This window comes from Parus major, chromosome 3 (genome assembly GCF_001522545.3).
Source record: "Parus major isolate Abel chromosome 3, Parus_major1.1, whole genome shotgun sequence".
Classification (NCBI taxonomy): domain Eukaryota; kingdom Metazoa; phylum Chordata; class Aves; order Passeriformes; family Paridae; genus Parus; species Parus major.
In genome coordinates this window covers 64,245,111-64,261,322 of record NC_031770.1, presented here as the reverse complement: position 1 = coordinate 64,261,322, position 16,212 = coordinate 64,245,111, and the positions used below count along the sequence as shown (strand labels likewise).

The 16,212-nt window shown below is 38.9% G+C and overlaps 2 protein-coding genes across 2 annotated transcripts in view; one reads left to right on the top strand and one right to left on the bottom strand.

The window, feature by feature from the left end:
- ASF1A (anti-silencing function 1A histone chaperone) overlaps positions 1-10,584 on the top strand; it is an 11,999-nt gene extending 1,415 nt beyond the window's left edge. Inside the window, exons 2-4 of the mRNA XM_015622344.2 lie at positions 2,852-2,967; positions 7,362-7,538; positions 9,351-10,584. Of these exons, the coding sequence (XP_015477830.1) occupies positions 2,852-2,967; positions 7,362-7,538; positions 9,351-9,563 (506 nt within the window). The 3' untranslated portion in view covers positions 9,564-10,584. The remainder of the gene's footprint in view (positions 1-2,851; positions 2,968-7,361; positions 7,539-9,350) is intronic.
- MCM9 (minichromosome maintenance 9 homologous recombination repair factor) overlaps positions 1-16,212 on the bottom strand; it is a 48,691-nt gene that overhangs the window by 19,018 nt on the left and 13,461 nt on the right. The gene's annotated exons all lie outside the window — the stretch shown is intronic.

The window sequence follows — 16,212 nt, the reverse complement described above, 5'->3', positions numbered from 1 at the left end:
CCCCGAGAGGCCGCGCGTCGCCCCGCGGGCGGGAGTTTCGAACGGCTCGGGGCGAGGGAGGGAATGCGGGGCACTCCAGCCCGCCGGCGGGACGGGGAGCCGCTGCTGCCCCGGGAGCAGGAGGAGGCCTGAGCGGGAGAGGCCACTGCCTGTCCGGCAGTCGGCGGAGCCCAGCGCCGCCTGGTCGCCAGAGAGCCCCGCGGGCGGAGGGGCGAGGGCAGGGCTGAGGAGAAGGGGAGTTGCGTGCTGTCCTGGCTAAGGTGCCCTGGCAGGCTCGCTACCGCTGCGGTTTAACTCGCTTCACCCCGCCTGCCTCTGCAGCAGCGCGTACTCGTGCGTGCCGGCGGGATGGTGACAGCGCGGGAGGGAGGAAGGGAGGGACGGCCGCCGTGGCGGGAACTTCAGAGGAAGTCTCGCCTGAGCCAGGGTTTTCTCTAGGCCTCCGCCGCCTGTCTCCTACTCCTGCAGTAGCTGGAGCTGTGCTCCTTGCCCGTCGCCACGTTGCTGGCTGGATCTCTCCGGTCAGCCTGGCCCCATCCGAGGTGCTGCATCGGACCCCCTCAGTGGCAACTGCTATGGCAGGTGGCAGTGCCAATCACAGGGGCTCCGTGCAAGATATTAGGCTTTTCCTTCCAGTTGTGTACAGCTGTATATGATGTGATTCTCACACTCAGAATATATGTTAAAGTTAATCCTGGACAGTCGTGATGAGAAGAATAATAGATGGTCCAGTGCAGAATTCTCAGCTCCTATCCCCTTCGAACATGCAAGGTAGACTATAGGATATATTAGGGATAGTTGCTGCTATCTTATACATTTAAAAATAAGATTAAACACAGCCATTGTATACTTGATGAAAAGTCATTGCCTTAGCTTTTCTGTGCTAATACATCTGTTTACTGTGCTGTTTTCAGCCCATTCTATGCAACGCTGATTCTAAAATTAAATCCATGAACTCCAGCTCTCAAAGTTGTTGGTCTGTATCAACGTACTTAAATAATATTTAAAATCTATTTTTAAAAAGTCTAGTTTTAGTACTAAATATTATGAGTTGTTTAGAATAAGTTTTATACTGTTCTTCTAGAATAATGGCACAGAATAGTATGTTAGTCTTAAGCAGTTTAGCCTAAAAGGCCTCACTTCTTCTAAGTAGTAATTTGTCCTCAGATGCAGACAAGAAAGTTCCTTAACTATCCTGGATGAGTACCCTGCAATACTGGCAATAGCTAGTACTTCAAGCTTAAAAAGTAAATAAAACCTCTGATACAGTACCTGGGAAACTGCACTGTGTTTTACAGAGGAGTAAAATCCCTTCCCAAGCCCTGTTTATTATGATAGTTAAACCTGCAAAACCTGCACTGATGGTAAACAAAATAAGCAAGAAGATTTCACTAATGAGGAAAGAGAGTTGCAGTCTTAAAGCAGTCAAATTCTGTTCAAGTGCTAATTTTTTTTTCTGTGTTTAAATTCCATTTCTGCATCTAGAAACCATGAGGCAGACCTTTGGATTTTGCCGAGTGTACTAATCAAGTTAATATAATAGCTTACAGGTTTGTGCTTTTGCAAAGGCAGTCAGTGCATTGTTCACAAGGGCAAAAAAAAGTAATATACAATGTAAGTTTTTAAGGTGTAGTTCTGAAACAACAGATTAATTAAGTAAAGAAGTATTAGTTATAGGTTTTTGTAATGGTGGTATTTTTTTGCCCCTCAATTTAAAAACCCCAAAATCTGTCTTGCAAGATTAGTTTCAGATGTGAGTAATACTGCTTTTGAATCTAAAAGGGAAGGTGAAAAGCTGACCCAGGAAGAGCTAATTTGCAATTTCTACTTGAAAACATCTGTGGGGGAGAGGCTGAGTTAGAAAAAACTGAATTGTAATAAATGTTGGGGTTTAGTGCTTGGCTTTAAGAAGCAAAGTGCTACACTTTTGGGTTTTTTCCTATCATTCCATTTCATGATGTAGATAAGATCCAAGCATCACTATCTTGAAGAATATGGTCTGGTCATGCTATCACAATTTTATGTACTTCTGGATAACACAAGTGACACATGAAGTGTAACTTTTCTCTAAAAAATCCTTTTTCTGTTTCTGCTGCATCTATTCTGTATTTTTCTTTTTATTCTTTTTTATTCTTGGATTTCTCAGCCTCCTTTGGACTGAATTATTTTTGGGATCCTCCCTCGTGGGGAACCCTGCTTATCTCAGTTCTTATGATTCGAAGAATCATTCATAATCATAATCATTCATATTATATGAAATTCAGTGTTTTTCTGGATCCTATAACTAAGTATCAGAAACAAGGGCACACACTCTGTATTCCAGGCTCCAACATGAAGGAATGAGGACATACAGTTAGTGTGCCTGGAGCTTGCTTACCCAATGGCTTTCTTACTCAACTAGCTACTGTCCACGATCTGTGTGTAATTTAAGCTGTGAGGTGTCTATGTAGAAGGTGGGAATTTTGGTTTTGGGAGGTTAGTTGGTATTCAAGGATGTGATGATTCATAGGCATCATCCCTCTGCTGCAGCCATTCTGACAGACTTTGAGAAGATGCTCAATATGGGTCCCAGTTAGTAAAAGGGCCTTGTTCTCTGTATAAAATTTGAAATTAACCTCACTTTGAAAATAGAGGGATTCCTATGGTACAACTGGCTAGAAAGTGAGATGATCTGGTTCATGAGGACAGGGTCAGGCATCAGTAAATTTCTCTAAGACAGGTCCTTGTTGTTTTAGGCTTGTTGCCAAAGAAGTAATTTTAGGCTATGCAAAACTGTAGATTGGCAAGAGTGGAAGATCCCTAACTCCAATGATAAATAATGTTTGTTTTTCTTTCTTTTTTTTTAATGTAGATTTGGAATGGAAAATAATTTATGTGGGTTCAGCTGAAAGTGAAGAGTATGATCAGGTGTTAGACTCTGTTTTAGTTGGACCTGTTCCTGCAGGCAGACACATGTTTGTATTTCAGGTAAGTTTGATTTAACCATTTCTAAAATAGTTTTATAATTGTAAATTATAATATCCCTAATTTGTTTAGGGATAACTGCATCAAACTAAGAGGCACTTGAAAAATAATGGTAAAAAAAATTATTGCACTGTTCTTGAGCTTGTACTTCTTACCCCTGATATTTCTTGGTTATATTTTTTGTGGTATCAATAATAACTGATAAAAGCACAGTTCCCATAGCTACTGATAATTTTAACCAGTCTGGTTCATAATCAGGAGTGCCATATGCCTGGTTTACACCAGCACCATCAGGCATACCTCTTCTGCTGCTGGTGGCAATTTCAGACAATTAAGAGAACTAGGTTAATGTAGACAACACCTTCAGATGATCAGGCTGACAAACAAATTGCAAAACTCAGCCAGAACAATCAAGAAGTTTCTGTTTGGCAGAATGCATGTTCAACTGTGGTGTTTGGCTAAGCATGCTAAATTGTAACAAAATACAGTGATTTCTAAAATAAAAGATAGAAATTCAGTGGTAAATGGGAGGTATTTAGGACACAAGAGTGTAGATCAAGACTGTGCAAAAAGTCTAGAGCATGTGACAGTCCTATAAAATACTGCTGGTCTAAGCCAAAAGTTAATAAGGAATAACGAAGGAAAAGAAAACTGGAAAAGAACAACACTAAGATGGCTCACTGGCCTAGTCATCTTTCTGTTTTAACTCAGTGAGAGGAAAGCGGGGAAGACTTGAAGTGGACTTGCCTGAATGCTTACAGAAACTTTCTTTTGTTTGGGATAATTTACTTAGTGGTGGTGTTTTTTTGTTCTTTTTTTTATTCAAAACTATAATTTTTACTAAAACTAACACATTTTTCACTGTTAAATACTAGAATTTGTCTTGTAAACTGACAACAAAATTGATTGGATGAAAAATCAGATAGGAACAGAGTATGTCTTATTGTATAAGAACTCTGCTATTTTCTCAAATACTATAAATTCACTTAACTAATGACAAACACATGCTGAAGCATGAGCATTAAAAATCCCCAAAGTGCTAATGAATGCACTCCCTTATTTCTCATGGTTACTGTAACTGGTTTAAAATAATATCAGCATTTGTGAAGCATCCTGATTAATCCTGTCAGTTCCAGAAAAGGTAGTTTATTTATAATTTTGGGGGTGTTTGTTTGTTTATTCTGGGCTTTTTTGTTTTGGTTTTTTCCTTACAGGATGGGCTTAAAGAATAGGATTAGACTGGAAGTTGCAGCATTTATCACCCACATACATGCGTTTGGTTTTGGAGCCAGGCCCAATTTTTCCTTGCTACAAATAAAGCAGATGTGTAACAAATGCATCATTTATTAACAGTTTTTCCATTATCAAGCAGTTATAGCTTATGGCATTAATTGGCCAAAACCAGGTGATCCTCTATTGCTCTCAGAGGGGCTACCTTGCCATTTGTACATGGGAAAATCAGCTGGCATTTACATTTCTAATTTAAAAGATGCATTGTTCTCAATCAAAGGTCCAAAGATTTCTTGTTGATGGTGACAGGAAGGCACAAGAAGTAGGTGCCTGAAAGAGGCATATTTTGTCTGTATGATTGGGCAGGTCTCAAATTAAATTTACTGGTCGTGCAGTTTCTGTAGAATGGACTCAGCGCTTGTGTCCTGGTTATAAATGACACTACAGCTAAATTAGGAGGAGATGTGTAGAGATTTTGCTTAGATTGGTGTAGGTCCTGTAAGAGATTCCTTCTGTTAAAATATATTTTATATTTCTTATGGAAGTATGGTTGGGTCTGAGTATATTACACTTCAAAGGCTCTGGATTTCAGGTGAGGGTAGGACTGAGCTCATGTGTACGCAGGAGACCACCAAAACCCGAAGCGCTGCAAGAAGCCTTTGCTGATGACTGAAGCAATTCTATTCACCAAGCTGAAGCAGCCTGGGATACGGAGAAAACAAGCAAGGGAAGGCAAGAATGGGGCAAAGCATAGAGCTGCAGGAGGCATGTGATACAAAGAAAAGATATTGTGTTCGTGGGGAGTAGCATAGGGAAAGGACCTTTGCAGAGGAGCATAAAATTTTCAGATAATCTGCTGTAGATTTTTCTAGAGGAGAAAATGGCTGAAATAGCAACTAAAATGGAGTACCACACAGATAGATTACCAAGGATGATAAAAACACCTTAGATGAAAAAAAGATGCGTATCAGGTTGGGAATTCAGCCTTAATAGAGAGATGGACAATTACTGTAAAAGAGTTTCAATAGTAAAGGCCCACGGCTTGGCCTATTTGTTTCTAAATGCCAAGATATATGTAGTGAAAGCTGATTCCTTCTCAGTTCTCTTAGGAATTTGTAATAAAATCACAGAAACTTCTTTTTGAGCATATAAGCACATGAATAATTTATTATCCTTAAGTGGGCATATAACTTTTGCTACCTATTCTGCAGTAATAGCTAGGTGAATAAATATCATGCAGAAAAGCAAGATAATTCAAGGTAACATATATATGGGCTGATTTCATAACATAAGTAATAAAATAATATAAGTAATTTATAGCATAAGAATGACATATTAAGACAGTGATTGTTTATGCAAAAACTAATCTAGTACCTCTGCCCACCAAAATAACTGCAGATAATCTGCTTATTTATCATTTGGTCATTCCAAGCTCTTTTTTTTTTTTTTCTTCTACCTGTGTATGATCTTTGGCTCCTGAGTAATTAAGAGGCTTAAAAAACCAGGAAGTTGAAAATTTGAGAAAACTGTTTTAAACAGTTCTCAGTGTCTTTCATGCAGCAAAACAATGCTTGAGAGATAAGTAGGATTAGAACAGAGTATTTATTTGGGTTCAGAACTGTGTTATAGGATATTACAAGACAGAAAATGACAGTCTGGAACCTGGAAAAAACTATGATCCTATATTAGAATGTGAGTTGAGTTTAATGAGGAGTTAAATGGAACATAGTATTTCTGTTGCCCATTACTGTGGAATTTAAAGTGATCAGATAGTTCTGGGCACTGTTAGAACAAGACTACTGAATTAATGATGTAATCTGTATGGCAGTACTTGTGATTTCTTTAAACTTCTGCATTTTTTCTGTTCCTTGGCCATCTTTTCTGTTCTCCTATGCTAGTTGTAAAGCCATTCAGCCATTTTCTATTTCCTTCAGGGCTGGAGGAGCATGAGTTCTACCTGATTTCTGGTTTCTTCTCCTCCCTGTGGTGTATTTCTACCTGAGAGGTCTGACTCATCTAATTCTTCTGCAAAGTTCCTACAGCTTCTCACAAAAAGCTAGAGTGGTTTGAAAGTTTAGAATTGAAGTGGCAAAGAGTAGAAGCCAATGCTGCATGAGCAGCAGCTCCCTGATTTCACCAGGCTGGAGCATATAAGTACTACAGAAAAGCAGAGATGAGAGGGACAACAGGAATTAATTCCATTCATCATCTGTCATTAGGGAAGGTTTGTTACACCCAAACCATCTGAACATACATTACTAACACCAACTGGTTCTCACAACATGGGTGTTCATTGTTTACTTCAGATCTTCATGTGGACTTGTAAATATGAAGCTGTTTTACTGTGCCTGGATTGCTGTTACTTTAAATCCTGCAGCAGAATCGGGCATCACATTTTAGCAACAGATGTGGTAGTTAGGAGGCATTTTAAGGGACTGATGTGAGCCACATTTTATGAGGCAAATTTTATTGATAAGTAACTGCAGAGCCATGGTATGTAAGGACATTGAGGAAGATTGTATCAGTTGCTTATTAATTAGGTTTGCATATTGGCTGAAAAAGTTCAGGTGTCTTGGAGAGGTGATGCATTTAACTGCATAAATTTTAACAAACATAGGTATTAAGAATGAAGCCAGAGAAATTACTTTGTTTTTTCCCTAGAAATCTGGAACTGCACAAACCATACCAAGCCGATCCCTTTTCTTGCTGAAGTATAATTTGCAAACTGTAGTTTTAAGGATTTGGTCTTGTTAAGAGCACACATACAGACCAATTAAACCTTGAGGAGGGTGTGTGAGAAAATAAGCTTGCTCTACTAAATTACCAAGATGGGCTGGAGAACCATGGCACTGTAGAACTGGAGTGATGTTGGTATTCCTGTCTGAACAATGGTTCAACTGATCATATATTTAAAAAGAGTTTTGGCTCAAACCTGGCCAATCACCTGTAAGAAATGTCTCCAAACAATTTTACTGTATTCCAATTTTGTTGTTAGAGGATGGTGTTCTAAATCTAGGGCAGATGTTGTGAAAGCAGTATATTTTCTGGTTAACTTGAACAATTTTAAATATAGTCACTTCTTAGCTGCTGAAACGCACTACTTGAGATTGCCCTGCTAGGTAGACATGTGCTATCAATTTTAATTTATCTTTCCCTTTCACATTTAGGCTGATGCACCTAACCCAGGGCTTATTCCAGATGCAGATGCAGTAGGTGTAACTGTTGTGCTAATTACATGCACTTACCGAGGTCAAGAATTTATTAGAGTCGGCTACTATGTAAACAATGAATATACTGAAACAGAACTGAGAGAGAATCCACCAGTAAAGCCAGATTTTTCTAAGGTAAGGCATGTTTTGTTTTAGTCATGTATCGGAGGTATGCTTATAGAAAGAGGTTTCTAAGAAACAAACCCAAACCCCAAGTGATTTCATAAAGTGCATGGGATGAGGCATCAAATAATGGAAAATACTTGGGGGGACAAACTACAAGTGCTATGTAGTTGTCATAAATTCAGGTAATACTGAGAAACCATCAGAAATTTCCACCATCTTTAAGACTTGGCTGTACTTTCACACTGACTGTGAAATAAGCCATTGGATTTATTTCTACCTGCACCACTGTTTACAAAGTGGCTCTGTTCTTCAGAAAACCAGAATAATGTTTTTTCTAGGCCCATCAATCTGGAACTAAGTTGTAGATATTAATTTACTACAGTTGTTACTCAGCTTCTAGTGTCAGAGCTACAGTTTCTGCAGAACTTAAACTGAGGAACAAATTAGGTGTCAAATGAGAGAACATGGGTAGCCTGGTTGGATGGTAATCTGATAAATGTCTAATTTGACAAAGGAAGTATAAAGTTATAAAAACATATATCCCTCATGGTAACAAACCAGGACTAGAATTGAAAGATGAAGTGGAATATTATGTTTTTCTATGCTTAATCTTCAGTGATCAAACACTAAGTATGTTCTGAAAATAATAGTGAAGTTTGAGTGGGGATCATACCCAAACTTTAAGAATTTAATCTTTCTTCTTTATTTCTTTAATTTAAAACAGAACTTATTTGTTATGTTGGTTGTCAATGCCAAAATGATGACTCCCTTTAAGCATTTGAATTTAGAAAACCTAGAACTACTTGTCTTCATTCTTTGTTTATATAAAAAGCTAGCTTTGCTGCTATGGAAAAGAACAGCAAAAGCTATCATATATTTGTATACAGAGTCCTTGATGTGAGCTGGGGACAAAATGAAAATGCAAAAGTAGAAGGTTATTAGTGTGATCGATTAATTATTGGGTAATAAGCTCTACTAGGTTCTAAAAAAGAAACAGCCTTTTTAGTTTGCAAAAGGGGTCAGGAAATATTTAATGAGAGTACACTTTCTTGGAAAATAAAATTGACAAAGCAAACCTTTCCTGTGATCAGTCTTAACTGTCATAGTGAGTATCCACTGGCACTAAGTTGCCGTCCTCCAGGTAACTATACATAATCTTTCATCCTTTTTCACAATAAAATCAGGAGGTTTTTTGGGTCTTTTTTGTTTGTTTTTTGTTTTTTTAATACATAAATGCAACATGTTTTCAAATGAAAATGAAGGCCAGCCATGAGAATAACATAGATGATTAATCATGTCCACTAAAACATTAGTAGATAAATCCTCTTAGTGAAATCAGTCCAAAGTTTGTCAGTTTAAGGATAAAGTTGTAATTGTAAATGAAGATGAGAAGTTGATAGAATTGGTAGGTATTGCAAATACCATAAAGTTGATGCAAAATTTGCCTAAGTACTGTGGTTTGCAAAATCCTTGTGGGGGTAGAAGTTATTTGCTTTACTAAAAGCTGGATAAAATAATAAACACTTGCACTTTACTTGTGGATCTCTTTCACAGCCTTGACCTTGTGGAACAGTTAACCACTTTCTCAAGAGAACATTTTGTTTTGCTGAGCAGGGTATTAGGGAAAATGAGAAAGTGTACTGTAAGCACATTGCTGATCCACAGGTAGTAGCTGTAGATTCACATTGATGTTAATTCCCTTTTTAAACGAATTGTTTTAGGCAAACAAGGCTATAGGGACTAAAAGGAAAAAATCTATATGCATATGAACTCCAGTTTGAGAAGTACACATTACAATCCATATATTTTCTTCTTTCCCAGCTTCAAAGGAATATTTTGGCATCTAATCCCAGAGTCACGAGATTCCACATTAATTGGGAGGACAACACTGAAAAACTGGAAGATGCAGAGAGCAGTAACCCAAATCTACAGTCCTTGCTTTCCACAGATGCATTACCTTCAGCATCAAAGGGGTGGTCAACATCAGAAAATTCACTAAATGTTATGTTAGAATCTCATATGGACTGCATGTGACTAACCACCATCCTTTTGGTACTGTATATGTGTTAAACTGTAAAAACAACCAGAACTATTTCCCTCGAGTTCCATAAGTGCATAGTTGAAGCAATGTGAAGAACTTGTTTTAAAACATCCTGTAGAAAGTTTATAAAAAAAACAAAACCAAAAAACCCAACAAACAAACAGTATTTGAGGAGATTGTGAAATATAAATACAACTATTTTTAAGTAATTGCCTTTTTTTTCTAATGTGTTATTCTATGTGGTCTAAAACCTGATTAAAGTATATGTATTCTCTCCCCTCCCCCCTTACTTTGTAAGCACTATTAAAAGCTTAAAAACAGTTCAAAAGTTAAAACATTCAGGCAAAATGAAGGAATAATGCCATGTCCTCATTGCTGCTATCCAGATTGCCAAATATAAAGTGCCCTTTAATAGCATCTTAAGAACAAAACTGTCATTAGATGAAGTGCAAAGAAAAAAAGTGTCTCTTAATAACAAAAAAGTCCAAAAATGTCATTTTGCTCTGAAAGCAAACAGCACAGTATAATTTTAGGTGCAAGCTTCTTTTCCTTTCAAGGCACATACTTGTTACTTAAAGCCTGCAATTTGAGATTTACCATCTGCTATCTTGGATTTTAGGACTTTTTTTTTTTTTTTTTTTTTTTTTTAAATCTCCTGCTGCTGCTGTTTAGTCAAACTATGGTTTTGTTCAGGACAGTGTTTCATGTATATTGGGGTGGGTAACTCAGGAAAGAGTCCTTTTTCAGCCACCCTCATACCATACCCAAGTGGTTGGAAGGATGCAAGCAAGTACTAGAAGATTCTAAACCTCAAAAGCAATAGTGTGAATATCCCAAATATACTCTTCTGCAAGATTATGCATCACTACTGGTTACTATGTTTACTTTCAGGCATGCTTTATTGTCGTCTTTTTCAGTAGTAGTAAGGAGTTAGGTTGTTTTCTTTCAGTTTTTTGAAACACCTGGAATTTTAAACTTCTGTTTTCTTTCTAGCCTTTAAGGCAATCCTAGTCACTGGTATAAATCCTTTGTGGCAGGCATGACACAGTCAAAAATACATTACTTGCCCTCAAGCTCTTGCAGTGAGACATCCATATTACCTGAGGCATCCTTGAAAATAAAAGGAACTAAGCAGTAACCTGTAAAGACTTAAGACAGTATTACGACACTTAAGAATTTAGTTATTACTTTCAATCCTCATTAGCTATATTTATATTTACTCTGCCTGTATGTGCATTTAAATTGTAATCTGTCATGCCAGATTACAGGAATATAGTTCTACTGTTTACTAGTCACTGCCCACATTATGAACCCTTGTAGGTTCTGGGCCCTTCAAAAAAAAGGTAGATTTCATGATGATTAACAGTGTAGCTCTGAATAAAAATAGAATGCTTTCTGTTTTCTTTCTGCATTCTCTAATAGTGATGAATATGTCCCAGACAGTGCTTCTGTCTTTCCATATCCTTAGTGAAATTGCCTGCATTTCAAATATGTGTTTTTTAAACTGGAAAGGAATGACCCGATCCAAATGTTTTTCCTGTATGGAAGCTCAGTAGTACTTATATAGGGTAGATGAATGAATTAATGAAATCCATTAATATTTGGAGGCCTAGTTCTAATATGTGCTCTTAACCTCTCTCTAATTGTTTAAAGCGATAATCAGAAATCTAAAAATATTAATACTCATCAGTATGACTTAACACAAAGAACTAAGTGTTCCCTGAACTAGCAGTCACTTTACTTTAAGGCTGAAATTCTGTGAACTTTATCTTTGATTTTCAATTATATTGCAACTTTTAGGTCTGCAGTGACATTCTGAGATTTTTCATGCACTTTATGTTCTATTTATAACTCTGTTTAAGATATCTTCTAAATGTAAGCATGTAAATAATTTGGTTACCTGCTGAAGGATTGACGGGCTTGTGAAGTATGCCTTGAATTAAGGTTACTGTAGTAGTGTCTCAAACTTTTGCCTCTGTTGAATATTCAAATGAAAACATGATCCAAGTACAAGCTGTAACCAGAATCCATCCACTGGTAGCATGAAGGCTTTTTAGAAGCATATACCACAAAGTGATGGAAGCAGACCATTATTGCTGCTATTGCAAATCCAATTGCAAAATTTAGTCAACAAAGCAATGTCACCCAGCAAACCAGTTAATTCAGAGGAATGGAAAAGTGAAGTTCTGTTGTCAGTCTAAAAAGTCACGTGTGCATGAGTACTTGGGTGCAGTAAATGTCAGGCTTGACTGTGTCAGGATGCTGCAGCAGAGTTTGGCACCACTTTACCTGATATAGACTCATGTGGCCTGCATAGAGTTGACCCACCACTAGCAGGAAAAATGAATGCTGTGCTTGGTGAAAATTGGAGATGAACAACCCTACCTCATAATCTTTGCAAGATAAATGGGATTTCTATGCCTTTTGAGAAGGCTGGGTGCCTCAGGTCTTAGCAGTCCCTACACCCTGCCTTCTGAGTATTTCCTGATAAAATCAGCCTCCAGAGACACAGAGTTTGAGGAATCAATTTCCAGTTCCCCAGAGACTTCAGGCAATATCACAGCACAGACGTAGTGGTATTAAATGATAGACTGCATGTAGAGCATCTGTGAAGATGTGTCCCTGATCTCTGAAGTTTTTAGAACAGCAGGTCTGTGCACATGACACAGCCAACCAGTGCTGACATCACAGCATTACTGTTTCAAGGTTGAGGATGTATTCACCTTACCACAAACCTTTACTTGCAGAGGCCACCAAGATGCAAAGGAATCCTGCAGATTCTGCTGATGGGACTGGTGGTGTATCTCACTGTGTTTTCATCTCAGACAGGCAGACCATTAGAAGACTGTCATAATGCTTATCAGAGGTTATTCATTTACAAAGAAGTAAGTGGATCAGACAAGGTAACATGATTGAAAAAATGTGTGTGGTTTTTGTATCTAGGTTGAAAAAAAGTTGTCCCTCAGCTTACAGTCACTGATTTATTCAGGCGTCAACTTCAATGTGAATTACTGCAACACTTAAATTTGAAGGAATGGCTCTAGCTCCATCAAAATGGGTACTAGTGAAATTTAATGTTTCCAGTGGCTTTACAAAGCTCCACTGAAGAAGCCAACCCTCACTACCAATCTTCAACAATGAAACAACTTGGAACTTCACTACACTAACCACAGTAACTTAGTTTATGGCGTACCAAACACTGTATTCTTGCGATGGGAGTGACAAAGTCACAAAGAAATCTGGTGATCTGACGGTCCATTATTTTCTTTGGACTGCCTCAGCTGCTGGTTTTCTGGAAGTCAGTTCAGACTGAAAGGTAGCCACTTGCAGCTAGACTGATTGTCCACTGACACCTGAAAATGCTAGTGGGAAGGAAAAAGGAAAAGCCCCAAACATGCTCTACATGTATACTCCTAGCAAACCCTCATTTATCAGAGATAAAAAAGGGCAAAGTTAACATCTGGCTTCTGTCTGGACTGCTGCAGATCCTTCACATACCTAACTACCCTACTCCTTATCCATAGCACAGTGGTCTGCAAGAGTACAGATTATGTAATTTATTTTGAGAGCCACAGAAGTTTGGTCAGGAGATAATGGGTTAATTGTTGCTGTTACCCCCTGGATGGGGGGGGCTCTGCTAAATTCCAGCCAGGAAGATGCAGCAGAACTGACAACTGTGTGTAAAGGCTGGCAGTTCCTCAGGCCCTCCTGTTTCTGTTTCCAGTTATAGTTCTGCTTCTTAAAAGCTGGTCTTGTAGTGTGTGATATCAGAGCAGGGCTGGAGAAGATGGATGGAGGGCTTTTTCCTTGATTTTTGGTCTAGGCAAAAATGATAAAAGGAAGACCCAGCTAGAGGCACTAGGAAGGCTTTCTTAAAGGCAAACCTGAGGCTTCTACATGGAACTCAGAGGGCCATTTCAGGAGAAGATGGAGGGAGGATACACTTAAAACAATTCCAGCTTTAGGTAATGCAGTTTTGGAGACATGGCTGGGTACTCACTGACCATGACTGCAGACACAAGAGAAGGTCAGAGGAAGGATGTGTCTGTGCTACACCAGATGCAAGAGACAACAGCTACATGTTCCCAGCAGTGTTAAGAACTGGCTGAACTGAACTGGCAGAAACTTTTATGGAGTTTTTTGGTCTCCTTCCAAAACTCCCTTGCCCCATGAAATAAGGAGGCCAGCCTTTCAAAATAAGGGTATCCTCCAGTTCATCCTATCTCACTAGGAGAGTGGGGCAAACCTACACTTCCATAAACTGGAAAGAAGGAGGGACTTCACAGTATGGTAAAGGAAATGCTGAAGACATCTCTTTCCCATGCAAAAATCACTGCTTGAAATGCCTGCCATTTCAACAGCAGGATGAAAAAGTCTGATGAAGGTTGGCCTGGAGGTGTTAGAAGTGTGTAAGACCTGAAACCTTCAACCAATATGACAGGATATTGCTTCTGCAGTAATTCCTATCCAACCTAACTATGGGCCTTCAGATATGAAGATATTTGAAAAAACCAAATTTTTTGAAGACAGGCATCTCTTTGGCTAAATAATCTCTGTCATGCAGGTAGTCAAGGTAAGCTCTCTCAGGACAAAGCCATTTTGGAAAAGCATTATTCAGAAGAAATTAAGGGAACTAAAGAAAAGATAGGACATTGTTACAGATAGGGTATGTCTGACAATATTTTATTACAGTTTCAAATTTCATTCCTTTGACAAGTTTAGTAGACTTCCTATAGAGCTAAGGCCTTTCCAACTTGAGGCCCAGCTGTTTAAGGAACAGCCAGTGAAGCCATGATCTCAAGAAGATATTTTCAGGTTACATACTGATAGAAAATACTTCAAGTTCACGTACAATTTTAAATATTCAGGAAAACAATCCCATGGTAGAAGTGATGATCAGGGAACAGTAGCCTAAAGGCTGCATCTGTATTAATAACTTTATCAGGAACAGGGTATGAATCCATGGTGGAAAATGGTTTCCTGGCACTACTTTGGCTTATATGAACTAGGGAAGGCACAGGGACAATTTGGAGATCTGCACAGAGGGAAAAGTATCTCCAGTTTCAGAATCTTGCATACCTCAGGATACTGACACCATGTACTCTATTTATAACCACAGCTGGATGGCTCATGTCAGTGACTTTGGATTGGTTTCTAATGGATCAGAAAAGAGACAGCTGTTAGCACCTGAAGCCTGCCTACCAGGGGAAAGCTTAGTATGAGAGAAAAGAGGTGGATTCCCCTTGAGTCAGTTCCCTTTAATGAAAATAAAGGAAATCAGTAGCAAACTGCTGTTGGCATGATATGGACAGTGTTAGATATGGAAAATACCAGAAAAAAGGCAGTACTTGTAAGGTTCTGCAGAGGCTCTAAGAGGAGAGGCCAGAAAGGGTGCATGTCACACAGCTCAGAAAGGCATATTATACAGAACTGGAGAGCTGGAGAAACAGTTGATACTCTCCCAGATTTTTAGGCAAGCTGTTCTAAATACAGTTCACAAAATTCTTTAAGCAATCCATCTGTGGAGGGATGCAACACCAAACAAAATTTTCAGAAATGTGAACAGTCAAATATGCACTAGAGCAAGCAGCAGAGTGACTCTGGCCTGGATGTCCATGAGCTCCAGACTTGCCAGCAGCTGGCAGGCATTGGTTCCTGTTGCACACCACCAGATCACTGCAAATCTCAGGCTCCAGAGGTAAATGAAATATTTTCTTATTAGTGATTATCTCATCCAAATATACATAAGCAGCACTGTGCCTCTGGGGACTGCAAAACAGTTTCTTTAACTCAGTAGTAAGGTGAGAATCCCCAGAGAGATCTTGTTAAGCCTTCCTAAGTCTCTATCTTTATGGAAAACTGTGTATCAATTTCTAAAAATAAAAGGTAGCTGAATGACTCCCTGTGATTCTCAGAGAGACAAGTCAGGGAGAATGAACTGGGCCTGTAAAAAAAAACAGTGTAGACAGAGCAAAACAGTGGGACAGATGGTTCCCCCATCTTTCATTTGCAGATCACGAAGTCCTACAGTGGTCAAAGAAATTTTTTGCCATTGAGTTGTTGTGTGTGGGCTGGTCTGCCTGCCAACTGTCATTAAAGAGATGTGGGAGGAACAAATCCTGGTTCCTCATATAAGTTCTAAACTTGTAGAGAATTTGCAACAGAAAATTTCTGCTAAGTGTTTGCAAGAAAGGCAACTAAATAAAAAAAGTAAGCTCAGAAACTTATTCACTGAGTGGAGGTAAAGTTGTTTTTTTCAAAGCAGAGAACAAATTACTTGTCATTTGTAAGGGCTGTTTGCAGCAAGCACACAACTTGAGCGGGTGGGTGAGACGGAAAGATGAAGGTCTTCCAAACCTTCAGCAAGAAAGCAGAGTTTTATCCTGGGCTGTACCTTCTGAATCAGGTAAACAGCACAGACTTTGTTTAGGAAGTGCAGGGGAAGGCAGGAGCCTGACTGAAAGGACCAACCAACAGCAAACAAAGCTGCAGGAGTTAGGTCACTGTTTTCTGAAATTCTGCAAGCCAATTCCAGTCACGTCTGTATGGGTTAATGGGGCACATGATACTGCAGGGGCACAAAGTATCACAGTGGATCTCAGAGCATGTGATACCTAAGGTAGACCAGGAAAGAAAGAATTT